Here is a 14916-nt window from a genome sequence, read left to right on the forward strand (position 1 = left end):
AATATGAAAATGTTCCACAGATTGTCTTGCAGAATACTATGCACTGACAAAACATTTAGTGTTACAAATCAAAGCTTAACATTAAAATATGTGATTTCAAATGACTAAATAAAATTCAGACAGGCCTGTAATGTGCTCTCTAACACAAACATAAACTGTGTTGTTGTCAACCTTTTCACAGATCTAGGATCAGGTGACCTCCACAGAATGTTAACATTAGCCACAAATATCTGACTTCTGCAGAGTGCACAACCAACAGTTTCACAGGTCAACACGTCTCTGCCCAGGGTTGCCATGTATGCATTTTTGGGGTTTATTGAGGTACTTTGGAAACTTTGCTGCAGGTGAAAGGTTTTGGTCGCTGGGTGCAAGGTTTTATACTACTTCTATATTGCAACTTTACCAACATGGCATTTTAAAACATTTATTAATTTCCCTGTAATCTGCTGAAATTGTGCTAGTTTTCAGGCTTTGAAGGCAGGTTTGAGTGACTTCTTAGAAATTAGCAATTGACCTGGCAAGCCTGTCTCTGCCTTGGGCAGCACCTTTTTAAGGAAGAGGAGGATGGTTGCAGATGTTTACGTTCATGCAAGAAGGTAAGCTATTAACTAAACTGCTAACCAATATTTTAGCTAAAATTGTATTTGTATTTGGTGTATTGGCAAGCAATGCATGTTCCCGTTGTCTTTATTTTTAATTAATTAATGTTAGCTCCCATATGTCTTTCGGTGGAATCCAACATGCATTGACAATGTTGTGTCAGATATACTGCGTCATGACATTGAAATTGGTAGGCTTATCCAAACAATTCATAAATGTGCAATTGTTACTTTGCATGTTTCTACCTTATACTTATTTACTGCTAGCTAAGGGTTAGCGTGCTAGCTAAGGGTTAGCGTGCTAGCGATGCTAACGATGCTAGCTATGTTGGCAAGCTAGCTAATAAGTTTAGCATAATTGGTAAACATGTCTTTGATTCAGAATACATCAATACACTGTGGTTAACCCAATGTTACATGCATTGGAAAATAAAATTGCTAGTGTAACTTGAATTGGTTTACAAGCTAGCTAGAAAAGCCAGTTCCTTTTCATCTGTTTTGTCAAGCTATAAGCCTGCATGTGTGCTAAAATATTTAATTAAATCCCCTCATTAAATTAATATATTTAAGTTGCATCAGTTTTTTATAGCCCTTTCTTACCCAAATACCATTTTTTCCGTTGGAATAATTTGGATGAAAATAAGAAATATGTGAAAGGAAATAAGTGACCAGATTTTGTTATTGAAAACCCTGGACATTCACTTCTTTAAAAAATAAATATATATATACAGACATTGCCAGATTCTTTAACCAAATCCCTATTTCCTACACTAATTTTTTAAGATCGAAAACAAAATGGAAGATAAGAGTCCAGGAACCTACAAAGCAACCATTCGAGACACCCTTCCTCCAAACCTGCCCACATCAGTCTGACAGCTGATTATTACATAATGCGGAGCTGTAGTAAACTGGGACATGCCGGGCATATCCAACTCGGCACTAAGGGTGGAGGGGGGTGCACAGACGCAGGGTGGCCGCTAGGTGGGTGACTCAAAGCGGTGTGCTCGTCATGCTTCGACATGTCAAGGGAGGTTAGTAATCTGGCTTCAGCCCTACACCGGCGTCAACAGCCGGAGCAATGCTAGCCCTGACATGTCTTTCCGAGCCTATTTAAATCCCGGGGAGACGGGGAAGTGGTTCCTACTGCTAGCCCTACACCGGCGTCAACAGCCGGAGCAATGCTAGCCCTGACATGTCTTTCCGAGCCTATTTAAATCCCGGGGAAACGGGGAAGTGGTTCCTACTGCTAGCATCCGAGCTGAAGCACTTTATGTACAGAATATGAAGGGTGTATTATAGAGATGTGTGTGTGTGTGTATAAGGGACGTCTACTCTTTAGTACTTCTATTTATTTAGATAGGTAAGCTTGTTTCTGTCTTCCAAAGCTTGTCTTGACGTGTATGTAATTGTATACTTTTATAAGGCATTGCATGTTAACTTTGACATTTTAAATGTATTTTTTGCTCTACTCTTCAACAGGTGAAAGACAGAATGGCAGAGAATTGTGAGAGAATGTCAGAATGGCATAGAACTGGTTCCCAAATAAATACGTTGGACAATGAGAAACTTGTAAGTATTAACTTAAATAGCTCTCCCTCTCTCTCTCTATCACACATTTTACATCATATTTGTTTACAATGACATTGAATCTAAAATAACGTTTTTGTTTTATGTGCTATTTTTTCCCAGGTACGACCAAAAGAGAAACTGCACATCTTATTACAGCAGGCAGGTGCAGACAAAGACGTTTTCACCATGAAAGAGGTATGAAGTGACTTGACAGCTGGCTGTCTTTGTTGCCTGTACCCTGCTGATATAGAAACCACACGTCTTTGGCTCAACTTTAGTTAATCAACTTATTGTTTGCGTGAAGCAGACAGATGAAAACCGTTAAGACCCTCAATGGACATTATATCCCAGACTTTTCAGTTTCCATAATATTTTCTAGTCTCATATTTTAATTACGTTTTTTACATTTAAATATTTGATGTTTTGAATTTCCAATTGCAGTATATCTTAGTTTACTCCTAGAATAGTGGATATTAGTTCATTTCTAAGGAAGGAATAGTTCCTCTTCATGTGTTGTTAGCAGCCAAACTACTGGTATAGAAGTTGTGTAGGTGTTGAATCTGGATTCTTCTCCACATAGTTAGATTTACACTAGTTTCACTATTGGTTGTCGCTTTCATCAACTAAGTACTACATACAGTAGATGCTCTCAAAAAATATAAAGGCTTTTGTCTTGGTTCTGTTGTTTTTCCTGTTGATATACTGTTTTACCTACTTTAGTTGAATGAACTGATTGTCACTCTAGATAAGAGCATCTGCTAAACTAGAATACAAATGCACTGTCATTTACTTATTTTAAACATAAATGGTGAGCTATGATTGGCTAGCAGGTCCCCTTGGTTTTGAAGACATGTCACACAGCTTTGGGGAGAATTGTCAGGGGGTCTATCTGTCTGTGAGGAAGTCTGAGTCATAGAGAGAGATTGGTGTTTATCTTAGTTAGAATGTTAGAACATTCAGTCACCTCTTGACTTCCTCTCTGACTCACTGGGGTTCAAATGGACCTCTGGAATGTCAAACTAGTCTGGGACTCCTTCCTCTCTGACTCACTGGGGTTCAAATGGACCTCTGGAATGTCAAATTAGTCTGGGACTCCTTCCTCTCTGACTCACTGGGGTTCAAATGGACCTCTGGGATGTCAAACTAGTCTGGGACTCCTTCCTCTCTGACTCACTGAGGTTCAAATGGACCTCTGGGATGTCAAACTAGTCTGGGACTCCTTCCTCTCTGACTCACTGGGGTTCAAATGGACCTCTGGAATGTCAAATTAGTCTGGGACTCCTTCCTCTCTGACTCACTGGGGTTCAAATGGACCTCTGGAATGTCAAACTAGTCTGGGACTCCTTCCTCTCTGTTGTTCATCAGGGAGACAGTTATCTCAGACTGAGAGGCTGCATTGATCCTTTAGTTTATAGAGTGTTGAGTGTTTAACTGGTCCACATTGATTGCTGGAGAATATGTTTACAGTCTGTGTAATCTGCTTTTATGATAAGGAACTGATGCCTTCGTGGCAGTGATCAATCACAATAGCCTCCTGTCAGCTAGAGAAGTATATGGGATAGAGTCATATATTTCTACTCAGTACAGTGATCATGTGTCTATCAGTTGCCTGTCTAAAATGGGACCCAGAATACTCTTATTCTGTTGGCTGGATCAGTATGGGATGAGGTGTATCGACTAGACTGAGACAGAACTGGCTGGATCAGTATATGGAGAGTAACGACTAGACTGAGACAGAACTGCCTGGATCAGTATATGGAGAGAGGGTATCAACTAGACTGAGACAGAACTGCCTGGATCAGTATGGGATGAGGTGTATCGACTAGACTGGGACAGAACTGGCTGGATCAGTATATGGAGAGTAACGACTAGACTGAGACAGAACTGTCTGGATCAGTATATGGAGAGTAACGACTAGACTAAGACAGAACTGTCTGGATCAGTATATGGAGAGTAACGACTAGACTGAGACAGAACTGCCTGGATCAGTATATGGAGGGAGGGTATCAACTAGACTGGGACAGAACTGGCTGGATCAGTATGGGATGAGGTGTATCAACTAGACTGGGACAGAACTGGCTGGATCAGTATATGGGGAGTAACGACTAGACTGAGACAGAACTGTCTGGATCAGTATATGGAGAGTAACGACTAGACTGAGACAGAACTGCCTGGATCAGTATATGGAGGGAGGGTATCAACTAGACTGGGACAGAACTGGCTGGATCAGTATGGGATGAGGTGTATCAACTAGACTGAGACAGAACTGTCTGGATCAGTATATGGGGAGTAACGACTAGACTGAGACAGAACTGCCTGGATCAGTATATGGAGGGAGGGTATCAACTAGACTGGGACAGAACTGGCTGGATCAGTATTGGATGAGGTGTATCGACTAGACTGGGACAGAACTGGCTGGATCAGTATATGGAGAGTAACGACTAGACTGAGACAGAACTGCCTGGATCAGTATATGGAGCGAGGGTATCAACTAGACTGGGACAGAACTGGCTGGATCAGTATATGGAGGGAGGGTATCAACTAGACTGGGACAGAACTGGCTGGATCAGTATGGGATGAGGTGTATCAACTAGACTGAGACAGAACTGTCTGGATCAGTATATGGAGAGTAACGACTAGACTGAGACAGAACTGCCTGGATCAGTATATGGAGGGAGGGTATCAACTAGACTGGGACAGAACTGGCTGGATCAGTATGGGATGAGGTGTATCAACTAGACTGAGACAGAACTGTCTAGATCAGTATATGGGGAGTAACGACTAGACTGAGACAGAACTGCCTGGATCAGTATATGGAGAGTAACGACTAGACTGAGACAGAACTGCCTGGATCAGTATATGGAGAGAGGGTATCAACTAGACTGAGACAGAACTGCCTGGATCAGTATGGGATGAGGTGTATCGACTAGACTGGGACAGAACTGGCTGGATCAGTATATGGAGAGTAACGACTAGACTAAGACAGAACTGTCTGGATCAGTATATGGAGAGTAACGACTAGACTGAGACAGAACTGCCTGGATCAGTATATGGAGGGAGGTTATCAACTAGACTGGGACAGAACTGGCTGGATCAGTATGGGATGAGGTGTATCAACTAGACTGAGACAGAACTGGCTGGATCAGTATATGGGGAGTAACGACTAGACTGAGACAGAACTGTCTGGATCAGTATATGGAGAGTAACGACTAGACTGAGACAGAACTGCCTGGATCAGTATATGGAGGGAGGGTATCAACTAGACTGGGACAGAACTGGCTGGATCAGTATGGGATGAGGTGTATCAACTAGACTGAGACAGAACTGTCTGGATCAGTATATGGGGAGTAACGACTAGACTGAGACAGAACTGCCTGGATCAGTATATGGAGGGAGGGTATCAACTAGACTGGGACAGAACTGGCTGGATCAGTATTGGATGAGGTGTATCGACTAGACTGGGACAGAACTGGCTGGATCAGTATATGGAGAGTAACGACTAGACTGAGACAGAACTGCCTGGATCAGTATATGGAGCGAGGGTATCAACTAGACTGGGACAGAACTGCCTGGATCAGTATGGGATGAGGTGTATCAACTAGACTGAGACAGAACTGTCTGGATCAGTATATGGAGAGTAACGACTAGACTGGGACAGAACTGCCTGGATCAGTATATGGAGAGTAACGACTAGACTTAGACAGAACTGTCTGGATCAGTATATGGAGAGTAACGACTAGACTGGGACAGAACTGCCTGGATCAGTATATGGAGAGAGGGTATCAACTAGACTGGGACAGAACTGGCTGGATCAGTATATGGAGGGAGGGTATCAACTAGACTGGGACAGAACTGGCTGGATCAGTATGGGATGAGGTGTATCAACTAGACTGAGACAGAACTGTCTGGATCAGTATATGGAGAGTAACGACTAGACTGAGACAGAACTGCCTCGATCAGTATATGGAGGGAGGGTATCAACTAGACTGGGACAGAACTGGCTGGATCAGTATGGGATGAGGTGTATCAACTAGACTGAGACAGAACTGTCTAGATCAGTATATGGGGAGTAACGACTAGACTGAGACAGAACTGCCTGGATCAGTATATGGAGGGAGGGTATCAACTAGACTGGGACAGAACTGCCTGGATCAGTATGGGATGAGGTGTATCAACTAGACTGAGACAGAACTGTCTGGTATCAACTGGACTGAGACAGAACTATTCATGGTGCGGTCTTATCCAGAGACATTCCCAGACTTCTACTCTTGACCTCTGGCAGCACCCCTGTTACGCTCTCTCTCCTCTTGACCTCTGGCAGCACCCCTGTTACGCTCTCTCTCCTCTTGACCTCTGGCAGCACCCCTGTTACGCTCTCTCTCCTCTTGACCTCTGGCAGCACCCCTGTTACGCTCTCTCTCCTCTTGACCTCTGGCAGCACCCCTGTTACGCTCTCTCTCCTCTTGACCTCTGGCAGCACCCCTGTTACGCTCTCTCTCCTCTTGACCTCTGGCAGCACCCCTGTTACGCTCTCTCTCCTCTTGACCTCTGGCAGCACCCCTGTTACGCTCTCTCTCCTCTTGACCTCTGGCAGCACCCCTGTTATGCTCTCTCTCCTCTTGACCTCTGGCAGCACCCCTGTTACGCTCTCTCTCCTCTTGACCTCTGGCAGCACCCCTGTTACGCTCTCTCTCCTCTTGACCTCTGGCAGCACCCCTGTTACGCTCTCTCTCCTCTTGACCTCTGGCAGCACCCCTGTTACGCTCTCTCTCCTCTTGACCTCTGGCAGCACCCCTGTTACGCTCTCTCTCCTCTTGACCTCTGGCAGCATCCCTGTTACGCTCTCTCTCCTCTTGACCTCTGGCAGCACCCCTGTTACGCTCTCTCTCCTCTTGACCTCTGGCAGCACCCCTGTTACGCTCTCTCTCCTCTTGTGTGTTATGCTGTGGTGTTGACCTCTGACCCCTGTGCTGTCTATTGTCAGGTGATATTCTACCTGGGGCAGTACATCATGAAGAAGCAGCTTTATGACATGAAGCAGCAACACCTAGTGCACTGTGCTGACGACCCACTGGGGGCTGTACTGGGAGTGGACAGCTTCTCTGTTAAAGAGCCACGGTGAGGGGACACACTGCAGGGAGTGGACAGCTTCTCCATCAAAGAGCCACACACAGACACTCTCACAATAACACACACACACCCTGTTTACCCCCACCCCAACACACACACACCCTGATTACCCCCACCCTGTTTACCCCCACCCTGTTTACCCCCACCCCCAACACACACATAATCTAAGACAGGCTCTCTGTAAGTCGCTCTGGATAAGAGCGTCTGCTAAATGACTAAAATTTAAATGTACACAGGCTCTAATACATCCCCTCTAGACAGCCTCTAATACATCCCCTCTACACATCCTCTAATATATCCCCTCTACACAGCCTCTAATACATCCCCTCTAGACAGCCTCTAATACATCCCCTCTACACAGCCTCTAATACATCCCCTCTAGACAGCCTCTAATATATCCCCTCTACACAGCCTCTAATACATCCCCTCTACACAGCCTCTAATACATCCCCTCTACACAGCCTCTAATACATCCCCTCTACACAGCCTCTAATACATCCCCTCTAATACAGCCTCTAATACATCCCCTCTAGACAGCCTCTAATACAGCCCCTCTACACAGCCTCTAATACAGCCTCTAATACATCCCCTCTACACAGCCTCTAATACATCCCCTCTACACAGCCTCTCATACATCCCCTCTACACAGCCTCTAATACATCCCCTCTAATACAGCCTCTAATACATCCCCTCTACACAGACTCTAATACATCCCCTCTAATACAGCCTCTAATACATCCCCTCTACACATCCTCTAATACAGTCCCTCTACACAGCCTCTAATACATCCCCTCTACACATCCTCTAATACATCCCCTCTACACAGGCTCTAATACATCCCCTCTAATAGAGCCTCTAATACATCCCCTCTACACAGCCTCTAATACATCCCCTCTAGAGAGCCTCTAATATATCCCCTCTAGACAGCCTCTAATACATCCCCTCTACACAGCCTCTAATACATCCCCTCTACACAGCCTCTAATACATCCCCTCTACACAGCCTCTAATACATCCCCTCTACACAGCCTCTAATACATCCCCTCTACACAGCCTCTAATACATCCCCTCTAATACAGCCTCTAATACATCCCCTCTACACATCCTCTAATACAGTCCCTCTACACAGCCTCTAATACATCCCCTCTACACAGCCTCTAATACATCCCCTCTACACAGGCTCTAATACATCCCCTCTAATAGAGCCTCTAATACATCCCCTCTACACAGCCTCTAATACATCCCCTCTACACAGCCTCTAATACATCCCCTCTAGAGAGCCTCTAATACATCCCCTCTACACAGCCTCAAATACATCCCCTCTACACAGGCTCTAATACATCCCCTCTACACAGCCTCTAATACATCCCCTCTATACATCCTCTAATACATCCCCTCTACACAGCCTCTAATACATCCCCTCTACACAGCCTCTAATACAGCCTCTAATACATCCCCTCTACACAGCCTCTAATACATCCCCTCTATACATCCTCTAATACATCCCCTCTACACAGCCTCTAATACATCCCCTCTACACAGACTCTAATACAGCCTCTAATACATCCCCTCTACACAGCCTCTAATACATCCCCTCTACACAGCCTCTAATACATCCCCTCTACACATCCTCTAATACATCCCCTCTACACAGCCTCTAATACATCCCCTCTACACAGCCTCTAATACATCCCCTCTACACAGCCTTTAATACATTATCTAATACATCCCCTCTACACAGCCTCTAATACATCCCCTCTACACATCCTCTAATACATCCCCTCTACACAGGCTCTAATACATCCCCTCTAATAGAGCCTCTAATACATCCCCTCTACACAGCCTCTAATACATCCCCTCTACACAGCCTCTAATACATCCCCTCTACACAGACTCTAATACAGTCTCTAATACATCCCCTCTACACAGCCTCTAATACATCCCCTCTACACAGCCTCTAATACATGCCCTCTACACAGCCTCTAATACATCCCCTCTACACAGCCTCTAATACATCCCCTCTACACAGCCTCTAATACATCCCCTCTACACAGCCTCTAATACATCCCCTCTACACAGCCTCTAATACATCCCCTCTACACAGCCTTTAATACATCCTCTAATACATCCCCTCTACACAGCCTTTAATACAGGCTCTCTGGACCTCTAATACAGCCACTTAATATGCTGTCACCTGTGGCATGTGTTGGCTCAGATGTGTACTGATGTTTCAAAAAGAAGTTACTGAAGTTGATGAGCAGGCTTCTTTTTGCTAAACAAATTTGAGATGGCTGAAACGGAAACTGTTTCAGTATGCTAATGTTAGCCTTGTGTGTTTTGCTCTTTCAGAGTCCTACATTTACATTTACATTTTAGTCATTTAGCAGACGCTCTTATCCAGAGCGACTTACAGGAGCAATTAGGGTTAAGTGCCTTGCTCAAGGGCACATTAACGTCATTTAGCAGACGCTCTTAGCCAGAGCGACTCACAAATTGGTGCGTTCACCCTATAGCCAGTGGGATAACCACTTTACAATTGGGGGGGGGGGTAGAAAGATTCCTTTATCCTATCCCAGGTATTCCTTAAAGAGGTGGGGTTTCAAATGTCTCCGGAAGGTGGTGAGTGACTCCGCTGTCCTGGCGTCGTGAGGGAGCTTGTTCCACCATTGGGGTGCCAGAGCAGCGAACAGTTTTGACTGGGCTGAGCGGGAACTATGCTTCCGCAGAGGAAGGGGAGCCAGCAGGCCAGAGGTGGATGAGCGCAATGCCCTCGTTTGGGTGTAGGGACTGATCAGAGCCTGAAGGTACAGAGGTGCCGTTCCCCTCACTGCTCCATAGGCAAGCACCATGGTCTTGTAGCGGATGCGAGCTTCAACTGGAAGCCAGTGGAGTGTGCGGAGGAGGGGGGTGACGTGAGAGAACTTGGGAAGGTTGAACACCAGACGGGCTGCGGCATTCTGGATGAGTTGTAGGGGTTTAATGGCACAGGCAGGGAGGCCAGCCAACAGCGAGTTGCAGTAGTCCAGACGGGAGATGACAAGTGCCTGGATTAGGACCTGTGCCGCTTCCTGTGTAAGGCAGGGTCGTACTCTCCGAATGTTGTAGAGCATGAACCTGCAGGAGCGGGTCACCGCCTTGATGTTGGCGGAGAACGACAGGGTGTTGTCCAGGGTCACGCCTAGGCTCTTCGCACTCTGGGAGGAGGACACAGCGGAGTTGTCAACCGTGATGGCGAGATCATGGAACGGGCAGTCCTTCCCCGGGAGGAAGAGCAGCTCCGTCTTGCCAGGGTTCAGCTTGAGGTGGTGATCCGTCATCCATACTGATATGTCTGCCAGACATGCAGAGATGCGATTCGCCACCTGGTTATCAGAAGGGGGAAAGGAGAAGATTAGTTGTGTATCGTCAGCGTAGCAATGATAGGAGAGACCATGTGAGGATATGACAGAGCCAAGTGACTTGGTGTATAGGGAGAAAAGGAGAGGGCCTAGAACTGAGCCTTGGGGGACACCAGTGGTGAGAGCACGTGGTGCGGAGACAGCTTCTCGCCACGCCACTTGGTAGGAGCGACCGGTCAGGTAGGACGCAATCCAGGAGTGAGCCGCGCCGGAGATGCCCAGCTCGGAGAGGGTGGAGAGGATGATCTGATGGTTCACAGTATCAAAGGCAGCAGACAGGTCTAGAAGGACAAGAGCAGAGGAGAGAGAGTTAGCTTTAGCAGTGCGGAGAGCCTCCGTGACACAGAGAAGAGCAGTCTCAGTTGAATGACCAGTCCTGAAACCTGATTGGTTTGGATCAAGAAGGTCATTCTGAGAGAGATAGCAAGAGAGTTGGCTAAAGACGGCACGCTCAATAGTTTTGGAAAGAAAAGAGAGAAGGGATACTGGTCTGTAATTGTTGACATCAGTGGGGTCGAGTGTTGGTTTTTTGAGAAGGGGAGCAACTCTCGCTCTCTTGAAGACGGAAGGGACATGGCCGGCGGTCAAGGATGAGTTGATCAGCGAGGTGAGGTAGGGGAGAAGGTCACCGGAGATGGTCTTCGCTATGATCACACAAAATCTCCTAGCAGTGCAAAAACAAGGTACTTTTCCCCTTTTCGGTTATTGTCCTGTAGTTACTAGTTTACATTTACATTTTAGTCATTTAGCAGACGCTCTTATCCAGAGCCACTTACAAATTGGTGCATTCACCTTATAACCAGTGGGATAACCACTTTACAATTTTTTTTTATATATATATATTTATTTTTTTAGGTGGGGGGGGGTAGAAGGATTACTTTATCCTATCCCAGGTATTCCTTAAAGAGGTGGGGTTTCATATACATCACTTTTTGAAAAAGCCATTTGTTACGCTAGGCAGTTCAATGCTGTCTGATGTATTGGGGTTGATAAGACACTGAAGAAGTACCGGTAGTCTATTCAGATTTTTTAAATGTGGATGTTTCTTTTTCCTTAAGAATCCCAGTCTCTGGATAAACCGGATAGAGGGCCTAAGGTAGGAAGACAACATAGAAAGAGGATCTATTCATTTTATTTCTATGGTAGACACACTAAACTAAATGAAGGGAAACCTCTAACCAGTTGTACTATTATGTGTGTTTTCCCGTGTTATTTGTAATTTATTCACTTTAACTCTACCCACATGTACATTTTACCTCAACTACGTCAACTAGCCGGTGCCCCCGCACATTGACTCTGCACCGGTACCCCCCTGTATATATAGCCTCCCTAATGTTATTTTATTTTTTCTCTCTCAACACTTTTTTGTTGTTGTTTTATTTGACTTGTCTTATAAAAATAAAAAAACTGCACTGTTGGTTAAGGGCTTATAAGTAAGCATTTCACTTATAAATAAATAAATAGTATAATTGTAAAGTGGTTATCCCACTGGCTATAGGGTGAATGCACCAATTTGTAGTCGCTCTGGATAAGAACGTCTGCTAAATGACGTAAATGTGCCCTTGAGCAAGGCACTTAACCCTAATTGCTCCTGTAAGTCGCTCTGGATAAGAGCGTCTGCTAAATGACTAAAATGTAAATGTAAATGTGTCAAGTCAGACAGGATGGCTTCGTGGTGTCATGTCAGACAAGATGGTTTCATGGTGTCATGTCCGACAGGATGGCTTCGTGGTGTCATGTCCGACAGGATGGCTTCGTGGTGTCATGTCCGACAGGATGGCTTCATGGTGTCATGTCAGACAGGATGGCTTCATGGTGTCATGTCAGACAGGATGGCTTCATGGTGTCATGTCAGACAGGATGGCTTCGTGGTGTCATGTCCGACAGGATGGCTTCGTGGTGTCATGTCCGACAGGATGGCTTCGTGGTGTCATGTCAGACAGGATGGCTTCGTGGTGTCATGTCAGACAGGATGGCTTCGTGGTGTCATGTCAGACAGGATGGCTTCGTGGTGTCATGTCCGACAGGATGGCTTCGTGGTGTCATGTCAGACAGGATGGCTTCATGGTGTCATGTCCGACAGGATGGCTTCGTGGTGTCATGTCAGACAGGATGGTTTCGTGGTGTCATGTCAGACAGGATGGCTTCGTGGTGTCATGTCAGACAGGATGGCTTCGTGGTGTCATGTCAGACAGGATGGCTTCGTGGTGTCATGTCAGACAGGATGGCTTCGTGGTGTCATGTCAGACAGGATGGCTTCATGGTGTCATGTCAGACAGGATGGCTTCGTGGTGTCATGTCCGACAGGATGGCTTCATGGTGTCATGTCAGACAGGATGGCTTCGTGGTGTCATGTCCGACAGGATGGTTTCGTGGTGTCATGTCAGACAGGATGGCTTCGTGGTGTCATGTCCGACAGGATGGCTTCATGGTGTCATGTCAGACAGGATGGTTTCGTGGTGTCATGTCAGACAGGATGGCTTCGTGGTGTCATGTCAGACAGGATGGCTTCGTGGTGTCATGTCAGACAGGATGGCTTCGTGGTGTCATGTCAGACAGGATGGCTTCGTGGTGTCATGTCAGACAGGATGGCTTCGTGGTGTCATGTCAGACAGGATGGCTTCGTGGTGTCATGTCAGACAGGATGGCTTCATGGTGTCATGTCCGACAGGATGGCTTCGTGGTGTCATGTCAGACAGGATGGCTTCGTGGTGTCATGTCAGACAGGATGGCTTCGTGGTGTCATGTCCGACAGGATGGTTTCGTGGTGTCATGTCAGACAGGATGGCTTCGTGGTGTCATGTCAGACAGGATGGCTTCGTGGTGTCTTGTCAGACAGGATGGCTTCGTGGTGTCATGTCCGACAGGATGGCTTCGTGGTGTCATGTCAGACAGGATGGCTTTGTGGTGTCATGTCCGACAGGATGGCTTCATGGTGTCATGTCAGACAGGATGGTTTCGTGGTGTCATGTCAGACAGGATGGTTTCGTGGTGTCATGTCAGACAGGATGGCTTCGTGGTGTCATGTCAGACAGGATGGCTTCGTGGTGTCATGTCAGACAGGATGGCTTCGTGGTGTCATGTCAGACAGGATGGCTTCGTGGTGTCATGTCAGACAGGATGGCTTCATGGTGTCATGTCAGACAGGATGGCTTCGTGGTGTCATGTCCGACAGGATGGCTTCGTGGTGTCATGTCAGACAGGATGGCTTCGTGGTGTCATGTCAGACAGGATGGCTTCGTGGTGTCATGTCCGACAGGATGGTTTCGTGGTGTCATGTCAGACAGGATGGCTTCGTGGTGTCATGTCAGACAGGATGGTTTCGTGGTGTCATGTCAGACAGGATGGCTTCGTGGTGTCATGTCAGACAGGATGGCTTCGTGGTGTCATGTCAGACAGGATGGCTTCGTGGTGTCATGTCAGACAGGATGGCTTCGTGGTGTCATGTCAGACAGGATGGCTTCGTGGTGTCATGTCAGACAGGATGGCTTCATGGTGTCATGTCAGACAGGATGGCTTCGTGGTGTCATGTCCGACAGGATGGCTTCGTGGTGTCATGTCAGACAGGATGGCTTCGTGGTGTCATGTCAGACAGGATGGTTTCGTGGTGTCATGTCAGACAGGATGGCTTCGTGGTGTCATGTCAGACAGGATGGCTTCGTGGTGTCATGTCCGACAGGATGGTTTCGTGGTGTCATGTCAGACAGGATGGCTTCGTGGTGTCATGTCAGACAGGATGGCTTCGTGGTGTCATGTCAGACAGGATGGCTTCGTGGTGTCATGTCCGACAGGATGGCTTCGTGGTGTCATGTCAGACAGGATGGCTTCGTGGTGTCATGTCCGACAGGATGGCTTCGTGGTGTCATGTCAGACAGGATGGTTTCGTGGTGTCATGTCAGACAGGATGGTTTCGTGGTGTCATGTCAGACAGGATGGCTTCGTGGTGTCATGTCAGACAGGATGGTTTCATGTGCTACCCTGTCAAGGCTGTTGGGGAAGATGTACACTCCTTTTATATATTTCAGAGACTGAGTTATGGATTGATCAAAGCATAGAACCACTGTCACTTTCACTGTGTCCGTCCAGACTTGTCCTGCTGTGGGGATAGGAGATAGGACCAGACCTAAGGAACACACTGGTCTGGAGGCTGTGGAGAATGTGTTCAGATGACTTCTCCTCACAATGAGTCTCTTCAGGCCCATAGCATCCACACACAGACAC

The 14916-nt window shown here is 46.6% G+C and overlaps 1 protein-coding gene across 1 annotated transcript in view; it reads left to right on the top strand.

The window, feature by feature from the left end:
* Positions 1–539: 539 nt before the first annotated feature.
* The window catches only part of LOC311125065 (E3 ubiquitin-protein ligase Mdm2-like), a 66973-nt gene continuing 52596 nt past the window's right edge, over positions 540–14916 (top strand). Inside the window, exons 1-5 of the mRNA XM_084199138.1 lie at positions 540–596; positions 1383–1630; positions 2079–2168; positions 2289–2363; positions 7153–7286. Of these exons, the coding sequence (XP_084055264.1) occupies positions 1619–1630; positions 2079–2168; positions 2289–2363; positions 7153–7286 (311 nt within the window). The 5' untranslated portion in view covers positions 540–596; positions 1383–1618. The remainder of the gene's footprint in view (positions 597–1382; positions 1631–2078; positions 2169–2288; positions 2364–7152; positions 7287–14916) is intronic.

The sequence above is a fragment of the Coregonus lavaretus genome (assembly GCF_964263955.1).
Source record: "Coregonus lavaretus genome assembly, contig: HAP1_SCAFFOLD_875, whole genome shotgun sequence".
NCBI classification, from domain to species: Eukaryota; Metazoa; Chordata; class Actinopteri; order Salmoniformes; family Salmonidae; genus Coregonus; species Coregonus lavaretus.